Here is a 22,203-nt window from a genome sequence, read left to right on the forward strand (position 1 = left end):
TGTTTAAGGCGACACCTGCTGGTCAATTTGCATAATTCATAATTGGCTAAATGACAGATCTTCACGAATTAGAGGCTAGAAAATGATAGAATAAAATAGAATAGAACAGAAAGGAAAGGGCAGGAAACAGTTAATCTAATAGCAGGAAACGAATGACTCATCCTGTTGTAGGGAAATGCCAGCAGACCATACAGGATTTCCTGACCTGAATATAAATAGGTTAAATATAGAACTATTGTGTTCTGGTCCTTTTAAGAGGACTGATGATTACAGAAGCACACACTGTAAAAAAAAACTAAAAAACAACAAAAAACAACCTAGTTGCTATAACTTAAAAAAGTTAGTGTCCAAGCTGCCTTAAAGTTTTAAGTTAACTGAACTTAAAAAGATAAGTTGAGACAAATGTATTATTATTCCAAAGAAATACAATTTTCTAGTCAAATAAACTTGACATCAAGGTTGTACGCCCTCAGGTCTGTTTCTTTATCATGTAATATTTATTGTGATGTGTGCTGCTGCCCTCTTGGCCAGGTCACCCTTGTGAAAGAGATCTTGATCTCAATGAATTATTACCTGGTTAAATAATTTTAAAAATGCCCATTGTTTCACAAATGCTCACCTTCTCTCTCCAGATGCAATCGTAAAACATTTAAAACCATCCCGGGCCGTCTGTGACCACTTCTGCTCCCTGCACTGTTTGATATTCTTTGTTCTGTTACACTAGTTATTTGTATTTATTAAGTTATTGCCATTTTATTCATGTTTGTTTAGAAGTATTTTTTATTTTTAAAATAAAGAAATCCACCACAAATCCATATCACTATAATAACATTGAAATAAGATTCCATAAATTCTTTATCACAAAATTATGGTGGGTTTAGGGAGGGCTTAGCGTTTTTTGAAAGAGGGGGGGGCGGCTTAAACCCTGAATGTCAACCCCCCCCCCCCCCCCCCCCCCCCCCAACATGGCAGACATTGATAGTGAATGCATAACATTCATGATGACCTAAGTGTTTACATGTAAATATACTTCCCCACTCACAACTTTGTAACATCATAGACACAAACCCCCTTGTAGAATAAAGATTTGGTTTCCTTTCCATTAATTTAATGGTGATACTGTATAAACAAATGCTATTCATCATTTCAAGCCCTCGTGCACTCACACTCTCACGCACTGCACGCCTGACGTCAGTTAAATCCATACGGTTTTATCATGCATTCAAGTGCTATGTAAATTATCGGAAAATTAAGTTTCCTACTGGGAAAGTTTTGTTGTGGGCTCCCCAATATCGAAATAAAACCTTTGGGAAGGTGGCGTAGAATTCAGTCTTGTGTCGTATTGACAGACTTAAAGCTATATTAGACAGAAACATGGCGAACCAGTTAATGTAAAGCTGATGTCCAGAAACATTTTGTAGGCTATTAATCCATTTAGTTAAACGCTCATTCATTTAGGCTTTTTTTTATAGACTATGTGGATGCCACTGTTTGCTGCCGGTCACGTAAAGGGATGGGATTTCGTTCTTAGTCTATAAAATAGATAGGCTAAAATCTTCTTTTCACAACTATTCCACATTTCTACTTGAAGTCCCTGAACGCACCGAAGTCGCATGAAAGACTTTCCTAAATTGGGAACCCTTAACATCTGAGCAGCATGTGAGCGCAGGGATGGTGCCTCGGCTTTAGGCTTTGGAAAGTGAGATTGGGCTTTTCATTTTCATTTCGGCCATGTATTCGCTGCAGCCTCTATGTGTCAGGCTCATTGATTGGATAATTGGCGGCACCTGGATGAGAGAAACCCCTTGACCCTGAAGACACGCACGGCACGCTGCCTCCTGCTGGGGTTTTACGCAATCAAAGAAAACAAATATTCAATTTTTTAAAATGCTTGAAGCAAAACACGTACCTTTGCTTTTATGTGTCTTTGCGTTATTGATTGTGATCTGTCAGGGCATTGAAAATGGTACTGGACAAGGTATGTAGGCTGTATCTGTGATTGAGTTATTGGGAGGGTTTGTTGGCTAATATCAAATAACTTATATGTATGTGTTGCTCTACATCATTTCAGAAATCGAGAATGTTGTATCTGGAGAAATGTGGAGATTTAATTACACCATTAACTCCACCAATATGACTAATTTTGCTTATGGAATTACTGCAAATGTGGTTGCTGTGTTGCTCTATGGAAGCAACCTTGTTCCTGTCAAAAGAATAGAGACAGGAGATGGTAAGCCCGTGAATCTTTTCTAAGATTTTACACTTTATGATATATTTTCATCGTTGTGGTATTACTGTTTCTTGACTCCTGAATGTGGATGTTCCTGTCTTCTGTCCACAGGTATGTTTTTTCAGTGGGTCACCTGTGCAGCGATTTGGGTCGTAGCTATGGTCGGAGATTTGATGCTTCAGACACCCAAGTTCCATCCTTTTGCGATGCTCGGAGGTTTCATCTGGGCCACAGGTATTTTTGGGAACTTCAATCATTCTTTTAGTGTTCTTTGTGGTTTAGCCCAGGTCGGTTTCAAGAGGATTAAGTTTTCTTAGAGAGTGCAGCTGGGTGTTTGGATGCGGAAGTTGGGGATTTAAAGGATCCCATTTAAAAAAAAACTTCAGAACATGATGCTGATTCTGTTTGCTAAGAGATATGAGAGAAGCGTTGGGGACATTGATGTTTCCTAGTTTCATATTTCAAAGTAAAGTACACTCTACTTTCTCACTGTTGCCTGTCAATGCTATGTTTTGGTAAATTTTCACCTGTGTTTGTGCCATAGTTTAGCCAAAATGTGTGACTTGAGTTTATAATTATCCAAAATAGGAAACATTTAAATCATGCTCTTCACCTGGTCACTTATTATTATGAGGTCACAGGGTCTCTCTTGCTGTTTTGAGATGACATCACGTTAAAGCAGTGGTTCTCAACTGGTGTGTCAGGACCTTAAAGTGTTTTGTGGAGCCATTTTCAGTGTGTTGCAAATTAGTGCCTGGAAATGTTTTAAATCAAAAACTATATGAAGCACTTTGAAGATCATTTTTGGGCTTTTTATGCCTTTTTTTTAAGAGATAGGAGACAGAGAGCAGGAAACAAGCCACAGATCGGATTTGAACCCGGGCTGCCCGCTGCGAGGACAACAGCCTCTGGTCAATGCGGCGTGCAAACTAACTACTAGCCCTATGAAGCACTTTTTAACTACGTTTGTTTTGTTCCGTCCATTTTTTTTGGATCATCTGAGGTCCAAACTGCATAATTTCTTTATTGAATAAATCCCAGTGGTTGAAAAATGTCAGAAACTTGGGTCGCTATTTGTCATTATGGAGTCGATGTTGAGTTCTGAGGCTAGTCCATAATGAGAAACACTGAATTAAAGAAAGTCATGTTGTAAAGCCATGTTAAAGCTCCTGTTTTAGACTTTTCAGCTGGTTAAAAAAAGGACTGATATCAACACTGATTCCTCAAATATTACCTAAAAAAGATGATGAATTCTCCCTTTTTCTTTACACAATTTGAAGCTTCACTGAAGCTTCAGTGTTTATCCAGCTCTGCATGGGTCTGTAAACCTTTCTGTGTTCTAACCTCTCTCCATTTTTCAAAAAGCATCTCCAATATTGATCCTAGTTTGAGCACGTTTCTGCTCGTGGAGCTTATTAGAAACATGCAGAGGCTTTTTAGGTCGGGTACAATCACTTCTATCTGAACCACTTCTCTTGCCCGCTTCCATCGCTGCAACACCTGTTGACCTGATAACTGCTCTCATATCTGACAAACTGAGGGGCGTCCAAAACGGCCGTGTGGGGGGGTCGCCTTAAAAGCGCCTACCTTCTCTGGTCCAAACAAATCCAGAGCATTCAGGAGCAGAATCTAAAGTTAGAAGGAGGACATACTGGCTGCTGCATTGTTGTCAGAGAAGTCAGCACTTCAACATAGCATGTTTCCTTAATGTCTGATTTAAAATGTATTTAGAGAACATTTTCCCCTGGGGGGTAAAGCATGTGATGCTCTGCTATTTGTATCATGTGCATACTTGCTAACTTCTATCATATCTTTTCTTCCTTCAGGGAATATTCTAGTTGTTCCAATTGTCAAAGCGGTCGGCCTCAGTCTGGGGGTTTTAATTTGGGGATCCTCGAGTTTGTTGATGGGCTGGGCCAGTACGAGGTAAGTGGAAAATAAATGAACTTTCTTTTGCTGACTTTTGATGGATGATGTTCACCGGAACAAAACTTTTTAAGGCACTTAGGGAAGAAGATTGTCGGGCCCTGTAATAATAGCTCTAACCCCATGTCATAAGTAGGAGGCTTCTTTTTTCTTGTTTTAGCAATTTGTCAAAAAAGAAAATAAGAGTCTTTTTCTGTTTTTCACAGATTTGGCTGGTTTGGGATTAATGCTCAGGATGTCTCCAGGCCCGTATTAAATTATTGTGGAGCGGCGCTGTGTCTGCTCAGGTATCATTTTGGACATAAAGCCTCCCACTTTCTTACCATTCGAGGAGCTGCTGTTTTCAGCTCTCCTTTTATTTCCACTCAAGTGTTGAATCATCACCCTGACGTTTGTGTTTTCTCCAGCGGCCTCATCTTTTTCTTGGTGAAATCTGACGTGGATTTGCATAACAGTTCTGAAACCATCCCCTTACTTATCGACAGAGTAAGTACATTGATTAGGGGTTTGTTGATCTGTTTTCACCTTTTGAAATAGATGTTACTTCTGACATCATGCTCAAAGCCATATTATTATTCTCTCTAGGAGGATCAGTTCCTGCCACTCGGTCTCTCAAAAGTGAGTCGTTCCGACTTCTTGTTTCCTTGCCCTCTACTGACACCAATGTTTTTTTTTTTTAAGAGCCTCTATATTGACATGTTGTCTCTTTCTACAGAAACCCGTTTCAGGCATCAACGGGCCGAGCTCTACACCGTTCTGGATCGACATAATCGGAACAAAGACCAGGCGGTTCATGTGAGCTCAACAGATTAGCAGTCAGTGAGCTGCGTGTGTACAAATACTGAGCATGCAAGTAGACAAGGAAGGGTTTATGAAACATTGACTTTTGATTAAATAATCAGTAGAAATGCTCCTTAAGGAGAGAGAAATACAGAATGAGATATTTGAAATGAAGCCTAAGGTTTTCACTGGAGGTCTTGGATACAGCTGCAGGCCATCTCGATGACGAATTCTTCAGGAAACTCTTCTCCAAAACATAATTCAGTAAATCATTTCATGATAAATAAAACACTTTGATACCATTTGGGAAATTAGTTGTACCAGCAGTATGATAAAATAATCAAGGGGTGACGTAAGCAGGCAATTCAATTAAAAATAAACACGAGGAAATGAATTCTGCAGACCTGTTGAATGACTCAAAAGTGTAAATGATGCACAGTCTTCACTGTGGGCTTTTAAATTATCTGCTCATGAAATGTAAAGTGTTCCCAACATGTAGTGCACAATCATTCCTGAGAATCCAGCTTCATTAGTCGTGTATGCAATGTGCAAATTAAACAAATTCCACTTGATGTCAGTGGCGATTTAAAACCCATCCATCACACAGCAGTGTGTTTCCTTGGCTTGTGTTCTAGCGGCTGCATGCTGGCCGTGTTCTCCGGCCTGCTGTACGGCTCCTCCTTCACGCCCATCCTCTACATCAAGGCTCGCTCTGCTTGCACTGACTGCATCTTCCAGGGAGCCAGTGCTTTTGGTATGTTGTGCAGTGTCGGGCAGTTTTTAAGCTTCTATGTTGTGATATTAAAATGTTGCCCTGATTTATTTTGAATGCTTTGCTTGATGTGTTGTCATGTCTTGTGCTATGCTTTGCCCGAAAGCACATTTCCCCCTGAAGTCAATAAAGTAAATTTAATCTAATTAGACTTCTCTAACCTCGGTGTGTAAATAACACAGGCTCCTCCAGAGAAGTATGGAAGCGATTAGTGATCAGAATTCAAATGATAAAGCTAATTTGAAAATTAAAATGCATTAACAGAAATTCTTTTTAACTTTCAGAATATGGGTGTATTATTTGACTCCAAAATAAAATTATGATTAATTTGAATTTTAGTTTTCAACTTTAAAAATGCACATTCTTTGACTACATTAAAATGAGGAAGAAAATGGCATTTGCTTTTTCATTTTCAAAAAATACCCCGCTAAATTTGTATCATAATTCAAATGAAAAAGCTAATTTTAAAATGAAAATGCAGTAACAGAAACACGTTTTAATTTTCAGATTATAGGTGCATTATTTGACCTATATTTAAAATGAATATTCAGTCATCCAGTTTGCATTATACTTTTACTCTCTGTGGATGCATATTGTATGACATAATTCAAATGAAAACTAAAAGGTCTTTGGCTTTTCGTTTTCAAACTTGCCGTGCTAAAAAGTGATCATAATTCAAACTCGAAAACGAATTGGCAAAGTGGACGGCGCAGGAAAGTGACGTCAGATTCCAGCTCCCAGGCAGGTGAACGTAATATTTACAGTCTATGAGGCGAGCGGGCAGATATCTTAATATCTTAATAATATCCTATTTTAAGTTCATTGATGGCAGAGTGGCTCCAGGATTTAAAAAAAGAAAAGTCCTGCTGCTCAAATGTGTCTCTTAAGCTTTCTCTCTTATTGATGATATCATGTGAACCCGTTGAACCAACCTGATGTGATTGATTGAACCTTCAAGAAGATTCACTTACTGGTTTAAAAATGTTCAAATCTTTTGTTTTTTTTCCTCACAGACCTGGACTACGTGTACGCACAGTGCTGTGGTATTTTTGTCACGAGCACATTGTACTTTGCCATCTACTGTGCTGCCATGAGAAACAGGCCCAGAGTCTACTCCAAAGCCATCCTGCCAGGTAACACACCACTTATCAGAGAGATACTTTATGGCATCACCAGGATCTTTTGAGTCATTAACGGTCGGTCTCAGGAGGAAAGACATGACGTAACAAGAACGATGCAGAAGTGGCAGAAGAAGCAACAGAGTCGGGCACTATAATGACCATTTGTTTTCATATCATTGCCCTGTTGAGTATCACGCATCCACAAAAGATCTGGCAAAAACAGAAAACATAATGAAGCAATTTCATCCAGTGCTTGGAGATTGCTCCGGTCCTGCTGCTCGCTTGATGTGAAGTTTCTTGAACATATTACAAACTGCTTTCTAACATCTGCTCATCCTGACTCATACAGCTCACCTCGACAATTTCAGGAAGTTTTCAGAAGTTTTGTGAATGTTTGAGAGCACTATATGACTCAAGTTTAAGTCTGCTGTTCACTTAGTTTGCAGGGTATTATTTAGAAGTTTAATTTAAGAAATTAAATAAGTAGTTTCTTCATGACAAAGGTTGTACTCCTCATAAGATGGTTATTAACAGTCAGAAATGACCTGATAAGAAAAGAAAACACAATAGTGCTCATTTCCTCTCAAATTCTGAATTTCTTGTCCAACTCTAATACTTCTTTCAGGCGGATAATAATCATTCACATGAAACAGCCTGAACAGAAAATCTGTTAATGCCCAAATTCAGACGAGAACTTGTGATAAGGGTGCCGCCAGACTCATTCAACAGGGTAAGCCAGAAAAGGCTGGAAAACAGAAATATATGAACAACAAACTGCTGCCTCAGCAAAACGTACATGTCCCTCACTATGCTTCAGTGTTACACTATCATGCAACCGGCTGATTTTAGTTCTGCAAACCACACGCTCTCCTGTACTTGATGGACAACCAGAGAATCTAATGATAGCGCCAGTGTGAGTCAGGAATAATGAGAGGAAATGCAGAAGCTTCCTTTACTCTGTCTGCATGTGTGAACACATCCACCTGGGGGGGGGGGGGGGGGGGGATATGTGGGTGTGCTGATCCAGGCTGCTGGAGGCAAACATCCGACCCAAAACCTGGCAAGGAACAGAGAGCCTGTGAGTTTAGATCAGTCCCCCTGCTTCACAGCTGGCTTTAGAGCAGATCTTTATTTCAAGACTTGCTCCCTTTGAACACACATTCTATAGATTCTTACTGAGAAGAAAACTTTGGGTAGCCAGCCACCGACCCCCCCCCCCCCCCCCCCCCCTACAACATTTTACCCCGCTGTTGTTTTGAACATGTTTTAAGGACACTCTGTCTCATTCTGCTCCTCAGGTATGTTGTCTGGAGTGATGTGGGCATTGGCAACATACTGCTGGTTCCTGGCCAATAACTACCTGAGTGCAGTTATTACCTTCCCTATCGTCACAGCAGTAAGTAGATCATGTATTCAGAGCACAGCGTGCTTGTCAATAAAATGTGTCTTTTTACCAGAGAGACTCCAATTAGCACTTGGCTCGGTGTTGAGGGAGAAATTCCGGTATGTTAAAGTTGGGAGTCAAGTGAAACATGTTTTTTTTTTTTTTTCAGAGGTTTCAGTTTTTGATCCATGTGTCGATATTTCTGTGTTTTCTGATGAACCTCGTTAGAGACACTCTGATAACAAGCTGCAGACACCAGCATGGCAAACAGGCCGGTTCATTCAAAGCAAAACAACAACAACACATCTAATCATTAAACTGAAAGAAGCATCCAGACGTTGCATGATTTATCCTTCAGTCCTTTCTGATCTCTGCTTGTGGAGCTACAGGACGACTTTAGAGTGCATCATTAAATAGCTGATGCACTCTTCACATTTTATCTTGACATTTTCTTTGTACTAGTTTAGCCTGATGGTAGTCCATGAACAATGTCAAAGGGACAAAAAAAGTATTAGGATTTGACCTCTCTGCACCAAGGATAACAGAGAAGTGAGTCTTCATGGAGTGAAGTGTTGGTCAAGGGGGATGTGTAGACCTTTATGAAAACGAGGCTTTCTCTCCAGAGAAAAATCACCTGTATTATCTTGAGCTCCTTTTGATGACAATTACAGTGAAGATGTCTTGACCCAGACTAAATGCTGGATGGGAGAACTTGCTGTTCTTGCACTCTGGAGGGTAAAACTTGAGAGCATTAAGCTTTGTCATGAAAACTTTTGCCACAGTCGAACTTTTCTCTCACTGAGTGCGATGAAGTTCGTAGGCTTTATAGACTGCCGACGGTGTTTTTTGTCAGTTTCATCATTCACATCAACGTCTTAATGTTGAAGCTGGATGAGTAAGCTGTGTTCTTTAGACTTCATCCATACATGCTTGGTGAGTCAATTTAGAGAGTCTAGCCAACAGTCTTCGTTATCACTGCAAAAACACACATTTCATTTCCTGTCGCTTCAGTTAAATGTAGCCTGTTTTCAAAATGTAAACCCGCTCTTCTTCGTAATGTTACAGACCTAAACCATCCCAGTGAACTTAACTGTGATATCAGTTATGTAACAATCAGTAGAGTCATTTCAGGACCTGCACAAAGTGAGGACACCAGAAAAGACAGACGAAGGAGGGACTAAAGTTCACTTTAAGTTTACAAAGAAGAGCAGGTTTACATTTTGAAACGGGCTACACAAAACCTTTTTTTTGTTGTTGCTTTAAGAGGTGATGAGTATTTAGGTGTAAAATGAAATTTGGTCATTGTTGCCTTAAATTTGGATGAACCATATTTTTGCTAACCTCTGAGTCCCAGAGCGTCCCTCTTTATCCCCCCCCGATGGGCGGCCTGCAGCATAGTTCAAGTTTTTCATGCTTGCCTAGTTAAAAGAAATGCAAGTTACTTTCCTAAAGAACATATTGTTACACCTCACCATTAGGCGGCTCTATGTGGCTGACAACAACAACCCACGCGTCGACCCAATAAAGCACATCATACACCTCAACAAAGTCAAACTCAGGGCTTTTCATAAGACACAAAACAAAAGACAATAAAGGACACCGCAGTCCCACCTCTAAAAGTCTCTCAGCACTGAGGCCAGCTGCACCCCATCGAGTCATCAATAGTAGACAACAACACAGGGAGCAACATACAGTCGTAATGTACATACATGAAGCCCCTTTGTTACCTCTGAAGGACCTCATTCTTCATTTCTCCTCGCTCTCTAAACAAAGCCGCCCTTCTTTGGTGTGGTATTAAACCTGCACATGGAGATCATTGGCTTTTGACTGAACTACACTAAACAAAGTCTTACTCTGTAGCTATTCTTTGGCAAACAATAAGTACATTCATTCTGTTAATGCGACATGTAAACACACAATGCTGCTTTCATCCCCACAAACATCTAGCTCCTAGACGTTTAAATATCACAAAGTAAGTTTAAGCATAATAAAACTATATATACCATATGAAATGAATATGCGCTTTCCGTCTCTATCCTCTTTAGTTTTTTCTTTTTTTTTCTTCTCTTGCCTTCAAGTTGCAGAAATATTTAAGATTCTATGAAGACTAAAATGTGCTTTAATATGTGGCACGACTTTGCAAATGTTTTTTTTAATCTCAAAGTCAGGATTCATTTTCCTCCCAAGTTTTTAATGAAAAATCTATCCATCTGTTCTTCTGATCTTGTTTTTTCAAAAATTAAGGAAGTTGTAGGAGCAGATAATCAAAGTAACCAAGAGAAACAAGCGGGTGTTTTTTTTGGTCTATATAGTCATGTGGCGCCTATGAATGTAAAATAAACAAATGTCATCTTCAACGAGGCCATTTGATGTGGACTTTCTTTTTAGCATCCGACGAGGTAGCGCTTAGCGTGTCGATTTTAGACAATCCAGGTGCAGCGCCTCTATGGCTTAAAGTGTCAGCTTAGCCTCTACAGAAGAGAAGAACTAATCAAGACAGGAGAAGGATTTCTGAGCATAAAGGCAGCCCTGCTTCCGTTTCATTCACACAATGATTCATTTGGTGCAGGTAGATTGAAAGCACACAAAGTGGGAACAGACAAAGTAAATGATAATTGGGTGATTGTGCTCAAACTGTTTTTGTTCCGTCTCTGCAGGGATACGGTCTGGTTGCAGCACTGTGGGGATGTTTGGTGTTTAAAGAGATAAAGGTAAGAATCACTACATGTCTCATCCAGCTCTCATGCATTACATACTCCTTTTTTTTTTTTTTTAAAGTGTGCAGTTGAAGTTTCAAAATACGCCTCTTGATGTCTTACCTGGAGACGGCACTGCTGCAAATTTGTAAAAGGAAAAAGTTTGATTTCAATTCTTGGAGAGAGATGATTAACGCTGGTGTTTGTTTCCCTCAGGGGTTATCCAACTGCTTCGTCTTCTTGTTGGCGTCCTTTGTCGTCCTGACCGGCTCCTTGCTGACGGCCATCTCAAAACTCTAATGTTTGAACGTTTTCTGTACTCGCCTTTTTTCAGAGTTCTTCGTTTCACGTTTGGAAAAAAGGAAATGACCTTGGTTTTATAAAAGTGTCAGACCGTGTCGTTGAAACAGACCACCATGCACGTCGGTTGAGATGAATGTAAGCACTTTTTGTTTGCTGCCTTCTGGAAGCGGACAGGGTTAATACTTTGAGCAGACATTTGGTGGCAGTGTCTTACAGGAACGACCCTCGTCCTCTCTGGTTTGATCTGAGGGAGCCGTTTGCTGTTAAACTCTGAATTTGTTACTGAAGAATGTTTCAACGTTTGTGTTGTTTGAATGTTCTAGTAATTTATTTGTTTAAAGAATATATTTTGTCACATGTGCCATGTTCAGCTGTTACTAACGGTGTCCATACATCACTTTTAACACTTTCCACGCACGCTTATTGTCACTGCAGAGGGGGCGCTTCACGAGACACATTTCTATTTCTACTTCACTAACGGGGGAGTTTGTTTTCATGTAGAAATCAAATGAGTGGTCAGAGGAGTTTCTCGTGTTTTTTTTTTTTTCCCACACATGCTGCTATTAAAAACATCTGATACTGACAGATCTGTGTACTCGTACTCCTACACGCAACCTTTCACTCTTGATTGTTTTCTGTATCACGGCTGGCTCTGTGTATTTCTCTTCCTGTCAACATCCCTGTACTTTGTTTTGTTCGGCATGTCTTGGCCTCTTTTCAGCTGTAACATTAAAGCAGTGAGCTCTTACTGATTGCATGGTGTGTGTGAGAGAATATAAACAATGTGTTTAAAGCTGACTGTAGTGTCTCCTCTGAATACACACACACACACACACACACACACACCTTAGGTGAGGCAGTAGAGCAGTCTGCAGGGACTTGGGTTGTGAACTCAAGTCATAGACTGTAAATATTAATGGATGAAGCCTGAGTGACATCAGCCATCTGTTCCTGCAGAGGGCTCAGAACTGCAGGATTTTGCACTTCCGCATTTGGCTTCATTTTTTTATTTTAAAGACTGGAGGTTGCGGCTTGGTTCATGTCTTGGTGTGGACCAAGTCTGGAAATGTATCTGCTAGATGGAGAGGTGCCAGTTCACTTCCTGAACACTGCTGAGGTGCCTCTTAAACAACAAGAAGAAGAAAAAAAAGAGAGCTCTGGTACCCTTTCATGTGAAGCCCCTCACTCTGACATCTCTCCATTAGTGCATGTTCATAGGATCCTGTTGGTGTGTGTATGTCTCAATAACAGAGTGTGAAAGTAATTTCAGCTGGTGGGATTAATAAATGATACCTATATATGTGAGGCTTCGTCTTTATCACATAGATTGTATTTATGTTGCCTAATATTATATCACACTAAGAGTTGAACTAATTACTCCACATAATCTGCCAGTAGTGTTTTTGTGTGTCCTTTATTGGTGCTAATAATAATATGCTAATATAATATGCTCCATATTCGACGTGTTAATGAGACGTTTCATGCAGATGAGGAACACGTCTGTTCTGTTTGGAAGTTTTGCCCACAAACGGATGGATCCTAAGAAAAGTCATTTCAGGTAGTTTGGTCATTAAATCTCCTTCAAAAACAGAGATGATTCAATAAGCTGCTAGATGGATCAGATAAAACATGATATGCATCCTGCAGGGCTGAACTTTTAACTCTCGGAAGTTATTTCATAAACGATATCAGAACATATTTATGACTTCACACCTCTTCTCGTCGAAGAAGAAGAAGCTGAACTTGTGGTTTTCCATGTTTGATTCATTGTTATTTTCACAAAATTTATTTTTATCTAAAGCATCAGAAACTTTTCGTAGCCCTTCTCGGGTCTTTCCACTATAATCTGAATGCTCTAGTATTATTTGTCACTACTTCCCCTTTCCCTTTTCCCCTCTGGCTACACAATCAGTGCTGATTGACATCCATGGTCTGAATACTTATTTCCCTGAGTGGGAAGGTGAGACCACAAAGACCTTGATTTATAATCTCTGAAATACAGACAGATTTCACTTCTACTGATAGGTTTAATCAGCGTTGTGTGAAAAGTGCCCCGTAGTGGTGGTCTCTTAAAGGCTTTATATGTGATGTTTTGATCTAGCAGATGTCGTCCTTGAGCACCAGCATGAAACCAAAACAACTCACGCTGCATTGTTGTGTTAGCATACTAATGCTAGCGATCTTTATTAAGCTCGTATCTTCACACTGCATGTAAATTGACCTGAAATGAGCGTGATCTAGAAACACAGTTAAGCAGTGAGTACAGTATGTTATTCTTCTTTTCTCTAGTCCCTCAATTAAACAACTTTTATACGTGAGGGGAGGAGTCAGCCGGCTGTCCAGGCGATGTAAACAAACTGAAGATAGGACTCTGAAAACTCTGAAAACATCACAGACAGTGGGACTCGGGTGTTACACCCATTGTAGACAGTCATGACTCACAGAGTTATTTTCAGAGGACATACTTGATTTCTACATTTAAGTGTGAAAAATCACATATAAAGACTTTAAAGCATCGTTTCCACCAAGCGGTCCGGTTTGTTCAGCTCAGTTTGGTACAGTAAACTCTGATCTTGCTTGCGTTTCCACACCATACCCTTATACATTACTAAATCACAGCGGTGTGACAAAGTGTAGACAGCCAACAAATTCAACAAAGAAGAAGAACTTGACCCAGTAAACTAAGATCAATGACTCCTGGGAAGGTCTGCATCTCCGAGGTCGTCCATGGGCGGAGCTACGTGCTGATAGTAGTCGCAATATACAAAAATAGCCTTAAAATGACTCTCTCCATCTAAACCTGACTCGTTTTGTGTTTGTCCTTTAATACCGCTGTCACACAGGAAGTGAATATTCTTTCGACCAATCAACGGACTGCAGTGTGTCTGGCTCCGATCTTTAGGGTCGGAACGATATGCTTGGCAGCCCAACAGAAGAGTGCCAAAAAAAGTAGGACGGTACAGATCAGTTACTTTGGTACCATTCCTGCCTTTTGACAGTGGAAACTACAATAAATGTGTACCGTACCGAACACAACTGAACCGGACCACTTGGTGGAAAAGGGCTGAAGAAGACGGGGCGACGCAGGATCCACCGACCTTGGTCTTCAGCTTTTGTTAACTGTGGTATAAAGGGCTGTAAACTGTTTCAGGTTGGTGGCCACCCTGGGATGTTAGCTATAAGACAAATCCAAACATGACTGTAATTGCTTAACTTTTTGTAAGGACATTAACTTTATAAAAAAGTGTTGAAGGTCACTGTTTTTTCAGCATCGTGCCCCCTGATTCCCCTCACATTCTTGAAATATTTGTCCTTTTTTTAAAATGAGAAAATCTCTTGGCATTTATGCTTCAGCACACAGTGACAATTGAGTGGCATAAAGGGAAATGAGAGATGATGCATGTACCCACAATCAGACACATTCTCACAGAAGGAGGATGACATTTGGCTGAAACTTTCCCATGCCTTTGTCTCCTCATCGAAAAAGTTCCTTCAAGTTTGGATTTTATCGCATCTGTTGCTGCACTGCAGAAAAAACACAAATCTCAAAATGTTAACTTGGTGCCTGAGAGAGTTCGAAGTGAATTACTGCTTGAAAAAGAATACGTCTTTATTCTTAATCTCCAAAATGTTTGACTGTCTTTTACACTAGATGTACACAGCTGGAGATGTCGCTGTACGTCACATCTGATTGGAACACAGATTAGCATAAAACACGGTCTTCAGAGCTTTTTGTAATCTTTTCTCACATGTAGATTTATGCAAATGTGTTTGCAAAGCTGCGTTTGTTAAGAAAATCGACTGTGTGGCGCAGCTGGAACCTGTGCTTGCATTTACTGTGTAGCCATGTTTAACTTGCTGATTAACAGCTTTGCTCTAAACCGTCGACTACCCTGACTAAATTTCTTATCCACCTTAACATGTTTGTTTTTACTAGAAATGAGCCGAAACGACTGATACATGAAATGTTGTCACAAATGAGCACTGAGTTCTGAGCTGCTATCGTCATTTGTTATTTAGCAAATGTAATCAAGGCGACAAATGAACCCTTAAAGAGAGCGAGCATTAAATTAAAACAGGCTGTCCTCTGAACTAAATCACTAATGAGGCTGCAGCGTACGTTTGGAGTAAAGAGCTTTAGGTTGGAAACAGGATTAATCATAATGTTGTTCAGCTTCAAAACAGGATTATCCAACAGAGAGAATCCCATCTCTTTAGTCATGAAAATCTTGCACAGACACACACACACACACACACACACACACACACACACACACACACACACACACAATTAGAGTGTGCAGTACATGGAGGTATGATGAAATGAGGACTAGCCATGTTCCATATACACTCACCGCCGACTTTATTAGATACAGCTGTTCAACTGCTTGTTATTGCAAATATCTAATGCATTTAGGCATGCAGACGTGGTCAAGACGATCTGCTGAAGTTCAAACCAAGCCCCAGAATGGAGAAGAAAGGTGATTTAAGTGATTTTGAACATGGCATGGTTGTTGGTGAGAACCATGCGCTGAGAGCAAAAGTAGCGAGTAACGACGAGTAAAAAATAACGATATTTGTCTTTCAGATGTCGAGGAGTAGCCTAAAAGTGATACGTTTTCTGACAAAATAATACTCAAGTGAAGTACGGATACTCAAAGAATGTAAACGGTAAACGGTTTTGAGCTTGTATATTTCTTTTCTAGTCTTCTGAATACTCAAAGTGCTTTTACTCTGCAGGTCAGACCTACACATGCACACACTGACGGTAGAGGCTGCTGTGGAAAGAGTCCATCAGAAGTAACTAATACCATTCATACACATTCATACGTCACCGACGAAGCAGCAGGAGCAACTGGGGGTTAAGTGTCTTGCCCAAAGACGCATTGGGCATGTGGCTGCAGGAGCTGGGGATCGAACCCCCGACCTTGACCGACTCTACCACTGACCCACAGCCGCACCATTACTTTGTTACTGTTTACTGCTGTAAATTGTCAAATGAATAACCGTATGTTTTGTAAAGAAATCTTTCTGGGAGTTGGATAAGATGATAGCTATCTCCTTAGTGCTGATGTAATCTTGTGCTAGGTCGAGCTAAGGGTCACAGGCTCTCCAAGTTCGGAGTGACCTTTGCTCTCGCCCTGGGCTTGAAAGCAGCCACAGCTGCAGGGTTGGCTGTTACCAAGACAACCAAGGTCACTCTGTTGAATCTCCTAGATATAATAATAATAATAATAATAAAGTTTATTTATAAAGCACTTATCAAAACCAACGTCACAAAATGCTTTACAGAAAAAAGAAAAAATCCCAACAAATACACAACAATAAAATCCTATTAAAAGCATGAAAAATAAAACAACAGTGCAGCAATCATTCAGTTAACAGAGAAAAGAGAAACAACCGAGACAAAGATTGGCTAAAGTTAACAGTAAAACAAATAAAACAACCTGGATGAAACGAGGATTATAAGAAGGCCTTACGATAAAAATGTGTTTTTAAAAGTTATTTAAAAGAAGATACTGATGTAGCTCGTCTGAGATCCTCAGGCAGGTCGTTCCACACCCGAGGAGCCCGAGCTACAAATGCTCGATCTCCTTTAGTTTTCAAGTTTGAGGTGTGAACAGTAAGGAGGTCTCTGTGTCTGAGGAATTTGGTATAATTCTGTCAGGAAAACTGGATACAAATTTTGGGACCATTTCTTCATTAAAAATGGGAGACCGTTTTGCTTCTGTCTTTTTCTCCAATTCGGTTGAGATAATGCTGTCAAATAAAATACACGAGTGATCTGATATGAACAGGTCAGTCATGCATAGAGTGTTTAGACTCAAACCACAGGTAAAAACCAGATCCAAGGTATGTCCACGGTTATGTGTAGGCCCATGGACATGCTGCTTTAAACCAAAAGAATCAGCTGCGTTAATAAAGTCCTTTGCAAAAGAATCAGAAGGGCCTGTTGAGCAGAATGAGTGTCTGCTTCTCCTCTTTCTGAGACCTCAAGCACATGTTGGGTCAATGAGAAGCTTTTAGGTAAGAAGACATTACTCTAAATACAGCCAACAAGTGTTCTGTTAATGTAATTTTATTATCATATATGAACAACCTCAACTTAAGTCTCTTGAGTCCATCTTGTGTGAAGTCAAGCTTCAACCGATTCCCTCAACATCTCTGACTATGACGTCATTCGCTTTGCTTTATAGGAGTGGAAGATCTTCATTTTTTAGGCTTGTTAACACAGGTTCAGGTTCCTTTATTTGTACCTGTAGGTAATTTGGTTGAAGGGAAAGTCACGTATTCTAACCAAGCGGCAACCTCTGGTCTTGAAAAATGAAGCCAATGCTGAAGTGCAAAATCCTGTGAGTGTCCACTAGAGGCTGGCTCCAGGAACACTGGAAGTCACATACACACACCACAGGCAAACAAGCCGTTTTTACAGCATAAATAAACATGTTTACATCCTGGTACAAAACTAAATAGGTCTGATTAGTTATTGTCATCACTAACACAAACTGTACTGTACTGTACTTTTTAAATGGCTCTGTTTTGATTTTGAAGATGGCCTGTTTATTGTACTTCCACTTAGCCTTTTGCCTCTCGTTTTGGATACCTACCTGTTTGGGTTTTCTGATCACCGACCCTGTCTGATTAAAGGAGCTGAACTTTGCCTGTTGTCCTCCTGGGGTCTCGGCGGTAGGGTCCAGTATCTGGTTCAGTGTGACAGACACAGGAAATGAAACATCAAAACAAAATTATATTAAATTAAAACTAAGGAAAACCCCAAAACTTTTACAACATCAGTGTATTCATATCCTTCCCTCCTTTCAGCAAAAAAATGTCAAAAAATTGAATTATTCAGTTATTTTATGTGGTCCATTAATCTTTTTAAACCACTCCAGTATTGATTAAAAGGCTCACTGGCTTTTAGAATTTCATTCCTCAGTGTCCTATTATCCTAACGTTACACAAGTCAACCAAATGGACCAAAATCTCTGCACTCCATGATGCTCCCTTAACCCACAAAGTACAGAATCAAAATGAGAGGACACAACCTGATTCTGCTGCTTTGCGGTTTTCTGTATCCTGCAAAGATGATGGAGACAGAGAAGAGCCTGTGTTGGAAGAAGTTGCAGCACTGAGTCAGCCAGGAAGACTTTTGAAGACACAATGGGAGGTGAAAGTCTGCCGATGTTCTGTCCTTCTTACGCCTTCTCCATTTAGAATAATCCAGGAAATTAGACGCTTTTGTAAAAAAAAAAAAAAAAATCATGCTACATTATAAAAATGTTCCGACTTCTATATTCCTTATCTTTCCGTGTGATGTGAATCACAGTGATTTGATATGCCAGAGAGGTGTGGAAACGATAGTCTTCCCGTGGTGAATAAGAACATTTTCAGACTATAGATTGTCGCTGCGGGCACACCAATCAAAAGCAGACAGATGGCGATCAGGGTCGGGGGCGCGCAGGTGACAGGTGATGGGGTTTCTAGACATCTTGGCAGGCAGAGAATGATAGCTGCTCTAACAGCATAGGACGTGCATACAGATGAGGAGAAGCTGTGAAGGCAGAGTGGGATAATGAGCTGATATGAGATCATTAATAGTGACAGCAGGTGGACAGGTGTGGAAGCAGACGTCTGAAAGAACAGTAAAAAAAGTTTGAATGAAAGACGGAGAACAATCAGATGAAGATGAGGGGAGAAGCAGTGGCTGTCACCATGACAAGAATAAATGGAAATAAGGCATGATTGCATGATTAGGTCACTATAAAATTAATAATCAGTGGTCGGTGACGCATGCTAGAAACAGCATGCATGGGAACATTTTTACAGAATCTCACTTTATGTCAGCTAGTTTATAACTCAAACCTGAGATCTTCATGTCTGCAATACCTATCTGATAAGATAATCTGTCGGGGTCACAGGCAGCTTCATGAAAGAGAAACTTGGCTAAGGAGAGATGTTCTCAGTTTTGTCTTTTTTCTATCTTCAAAAAAAGCCTTCATGTTTAGATTAAAGCTACACAGGAAGCAAAGGTGTACTTTGGATCAATGGGTTTTTGAAAGCATCAGTGTCATTATTGTGAAAGGCTAAAGTGCAGTGAGTGCAGCGTTGTGTTCCCCAAACATCGTCGCCCGCCTGTGTCCACAAGATAAAACCAAAAAAAAAAAGCACATGGCTCATGCAGTCATAATGCATTCATAATTGAGGTAAAAACGCGAAATGTGATTTTCAGGGGGCTGTCATTCACATTTTATACTCTACAACTCAAATAAAAACTGTGTTTTTGTTCTTTGATAAAAAGCCTGTTTGAGGATGTGTTTTAGAGAACATGTGTGGCTGTCTTTTATGTGAAAGTGACCGACACCTTTCTGTGAGAACGCTCACAGTGTGTTTCTTTGTGCTTCCCTGACACACCAAGGAGATCGTCGGCCGTCAGTCCTAGTTGGACGTCTGTGAGAGGTCGTCACACTAGTTTTTGCGGTGTGTCCGGATCCGTCGCTAGCCGACATGTTGAACCCGGTCGGTGAGGGGAATCTCTCTGATTGGCTGTTGGGAGGTTTCATTTCTCTCCAGCTCTCCTCACAGGTTCAGTAAAGCCCCTTGAGCATGCCGCTGTAGTCTCCATGCTTTCACCCATTAGTGCGGCTTATTTGTCTCCTCCGCCTTCTTTTCTTTTTCCTACCTATAATATGAGTGGTGACCGACAGCGGTGTGAAAATGGTCTTCTCCTATCATAACAACAGACTACCGCCCCCTGCTGGCATGGAGAGTTATTTCCTCTCATGCATGAGCAGAACGCACGTGGTGGTTGGCCGTCGGCTGTAGTCTTTGCGGTGTGTTCAAGTGCAACTTTTTGGCCAAGACGTGAGGCGACGCCACAGTCGCCACTAAGTTTTTGCCCTCTTTTTAGTAAAGCGTGAATTTAAAAGTAACAGGGAGGTAATCATACTCAATGCAAGTACTTGTTATTCTATCACAAGTGGTAAACTCCGGGGTTGAAAAAATGGAGCCAAAAGCGGATGTGCAAAATCCTGCAGTTTGTCGAGGATTTCCGAGGGTCTACCTTTAAACTAATCTTGAACACAAACACCTTCATAAAACAAGCAGTACCTAAAAATATGAATTCGCTTTGTCTTTTAGATGTTTGTTTGTTTGTTTAGGTGAAATCCAAAACCGGTGCACGCCAATACAATGCCTCAAACCCAACTAAAACTTTTTTTAAAAACTGTTTTGAATCACATAGGGTAAGAGCACCATAGTCTCTAACGCTTCAGATATCAGTGAATACATTCGATCACAAAGTCTGGGCTGCACAGCGCTCTGCTGGAAGCTGTTTAGCTTTTCTGGCAACACTCTAGCTGCTGCTCTTGGCAGCTGAAAAAAACCAATATTTTGCATTCACATGACTGCATTGGTCACAAGTGCCTCATTCATGACATTTTTAAACACCCAGAGAGAGCAGGGAAACAGCTTTTTGTTATCTTCAGAAAAAGAAGAACAACAGCTGCTTTTATTTCCAAATGCCAAAACTTTGATTGGTGATCCAGGTGACTCATGTGTCAGACTCTGAAAAGAATAAATCTCGCTTTGCTGTTCGAACCTGTGAAACTCATTTGGCATGCAGGATCGGTTCTATGCTTTGTAAAATATCACATCACAGCGAGCCGGCAAATTATATCTTTGTAGCTCACCTTTGGGCAAACTTCAATATGGTGCAATTGAAAGAAATAACACAATTACTCTTCTACTGAGTCTGAACTGAAGATGACTACCTGGTGCAATATTACCTTCAAGCTTTTAATATTCGCTTCATTATGACCTTAAAGCACTTTTCAGCATTATTTCCAGCTGTAAACCAAACCTCCGGAAAGGGCACAGCTTTGTTAGTTCTTTGTGTATTTCATGGGAATCCAAAGCCATCCTTTGAAAGTCACCACAGAACGTTGAGCTGTTTCTAAATCTGCTTCTCAGAGCGTCTCAGCGGACACTGTGACTGTAGGGTTTCATTTAAATGATTGCTGGTATATTTCTCTCCACTCATCTCTTGCTTTCTTACTTTAATTTCTGAGATAAGACCGAACTCTCGGTCCCTTCCCGAGCTGTAAATTAGGCCACTTAAGTGGAAGAGACGTCATTTTCTGATACTAGAGTTGTATTCCTGTAGTCTTGAATCCACACAGCTAATGGTCATTTGGGTCAGTTGTTGTAATTAGGCTGATTGGAAATGAAGCTGATGCTAACAGCGTTCTTCCCCAGTTGCACGATTAATCCAAATGAAACCACAAGGAGGGTGTTTTAGCATTAAGTACCTGGGATTAAGATTTAAATTGAACTAAGAGTGTTTGCGTAGTGTAGGGAATAGCAGTTGGATTTCCGTTGTCCGTGTTTATGTTTTTAATCTTATTTGGACTCAGTCGTGCTCATAGGTGCAGGAAGTAGGGGTGCTGAGGGCGCTGAAGCGTCCTCTAAAATCCGGCACATATAAAATTAGTTTATATTTTACTCTCTCTCTCTACAAGGCAGGAAAGAAGCTGACACCCTCAGCACACAGGGAGACAAACATCAACCAGGAGGTGGAAACATCACTTCTCAAATATGCCCCCCCCCCCCCCCCAGACAAACAAACATGGGTCACAACTCCTGCAGCTATGTCGTTCACTGGGTCTGTACATAGTGTTCTGATAATGCGTTAAGAGGATTCACTTCAGGGTCTTTAACGGTAGGCGTGGTTGGTAGGAGGAGAAGCAGGGTCAGTACTGATGACACACCTGAGGGGGGGGGGGTGGCTCTGTCTCTGTAACCTTGCTGGCTCTGTAAGCCGGCGGAGATTGGTTTTGAGTCGAAGAGACGCCACGAGGAAGACGGGAGGACGCAAGACACCTGAGAGACTGAATCTGAAGTAACGTTTTGTTTTTGTTTCAACACTTCACGGGTTCTCTTTACACATGAACTAAACTGATATGAAAGAGAGGGCTGGCGGAGGAGATCGTACC

The 22,203-nt window shown here is 40.6% G+C and overlaps 1 protein-coding gene across 1 annotated transcript; it reads left to right on the forward strand.

Moving 5' to 3' along the window:
• Positions 1 to 1,608: 1,608 nt before the first annotated feature.
• On the forward strand, positions 1,609 to 12,013 carry tmem144b (transmembrane protein 144b). Its single transcript, XM_061047605.1, has 13 exons — positions 1,609 to 1,978; positions 2,072 to 2,230; positions 2,342 to 2,464; positions 4,057 to 4,156; positions 4,363 to 4,443; positions 4,564 to 4,642; positions 4,742 to 4,774; positions 4,872 to 4,951; positions 5,572 to 5,690; positions 6,722 to 6,841; positions 8,128 to 8,225; positions 10,871 to 10,924; positions 11,126 to 12,013. The coding sequence occupies exons 1-13, from the start codon at positions 1,888 to 1,890 to the stop codon at positions 11,207 to 11,209; spliced, it is 1,221 nt and encodes a 406-aa protein (XP_060903588.1). The 5' UTR covers positions 1,609 to 1,887; the 3' UTR covers positions 11,210 to 12,013.
• Positions 12,014 to 22,203: the final 10,190 nt, after the last annotated feature.

The sequence above is a fragment of the Labrus mixtus genome, chromosome 10, assembly GCF_963584025.1.
Source record: "Labrus mixtus chromosome 10, fLabMix1.1, whole genome shotgun sequence".
Lineage (NCBI taxonomy): Eukaryota > Metazoa > Chordata > Actinopteri > Labriformes > Labridae > Labrus > Labrus mixtus.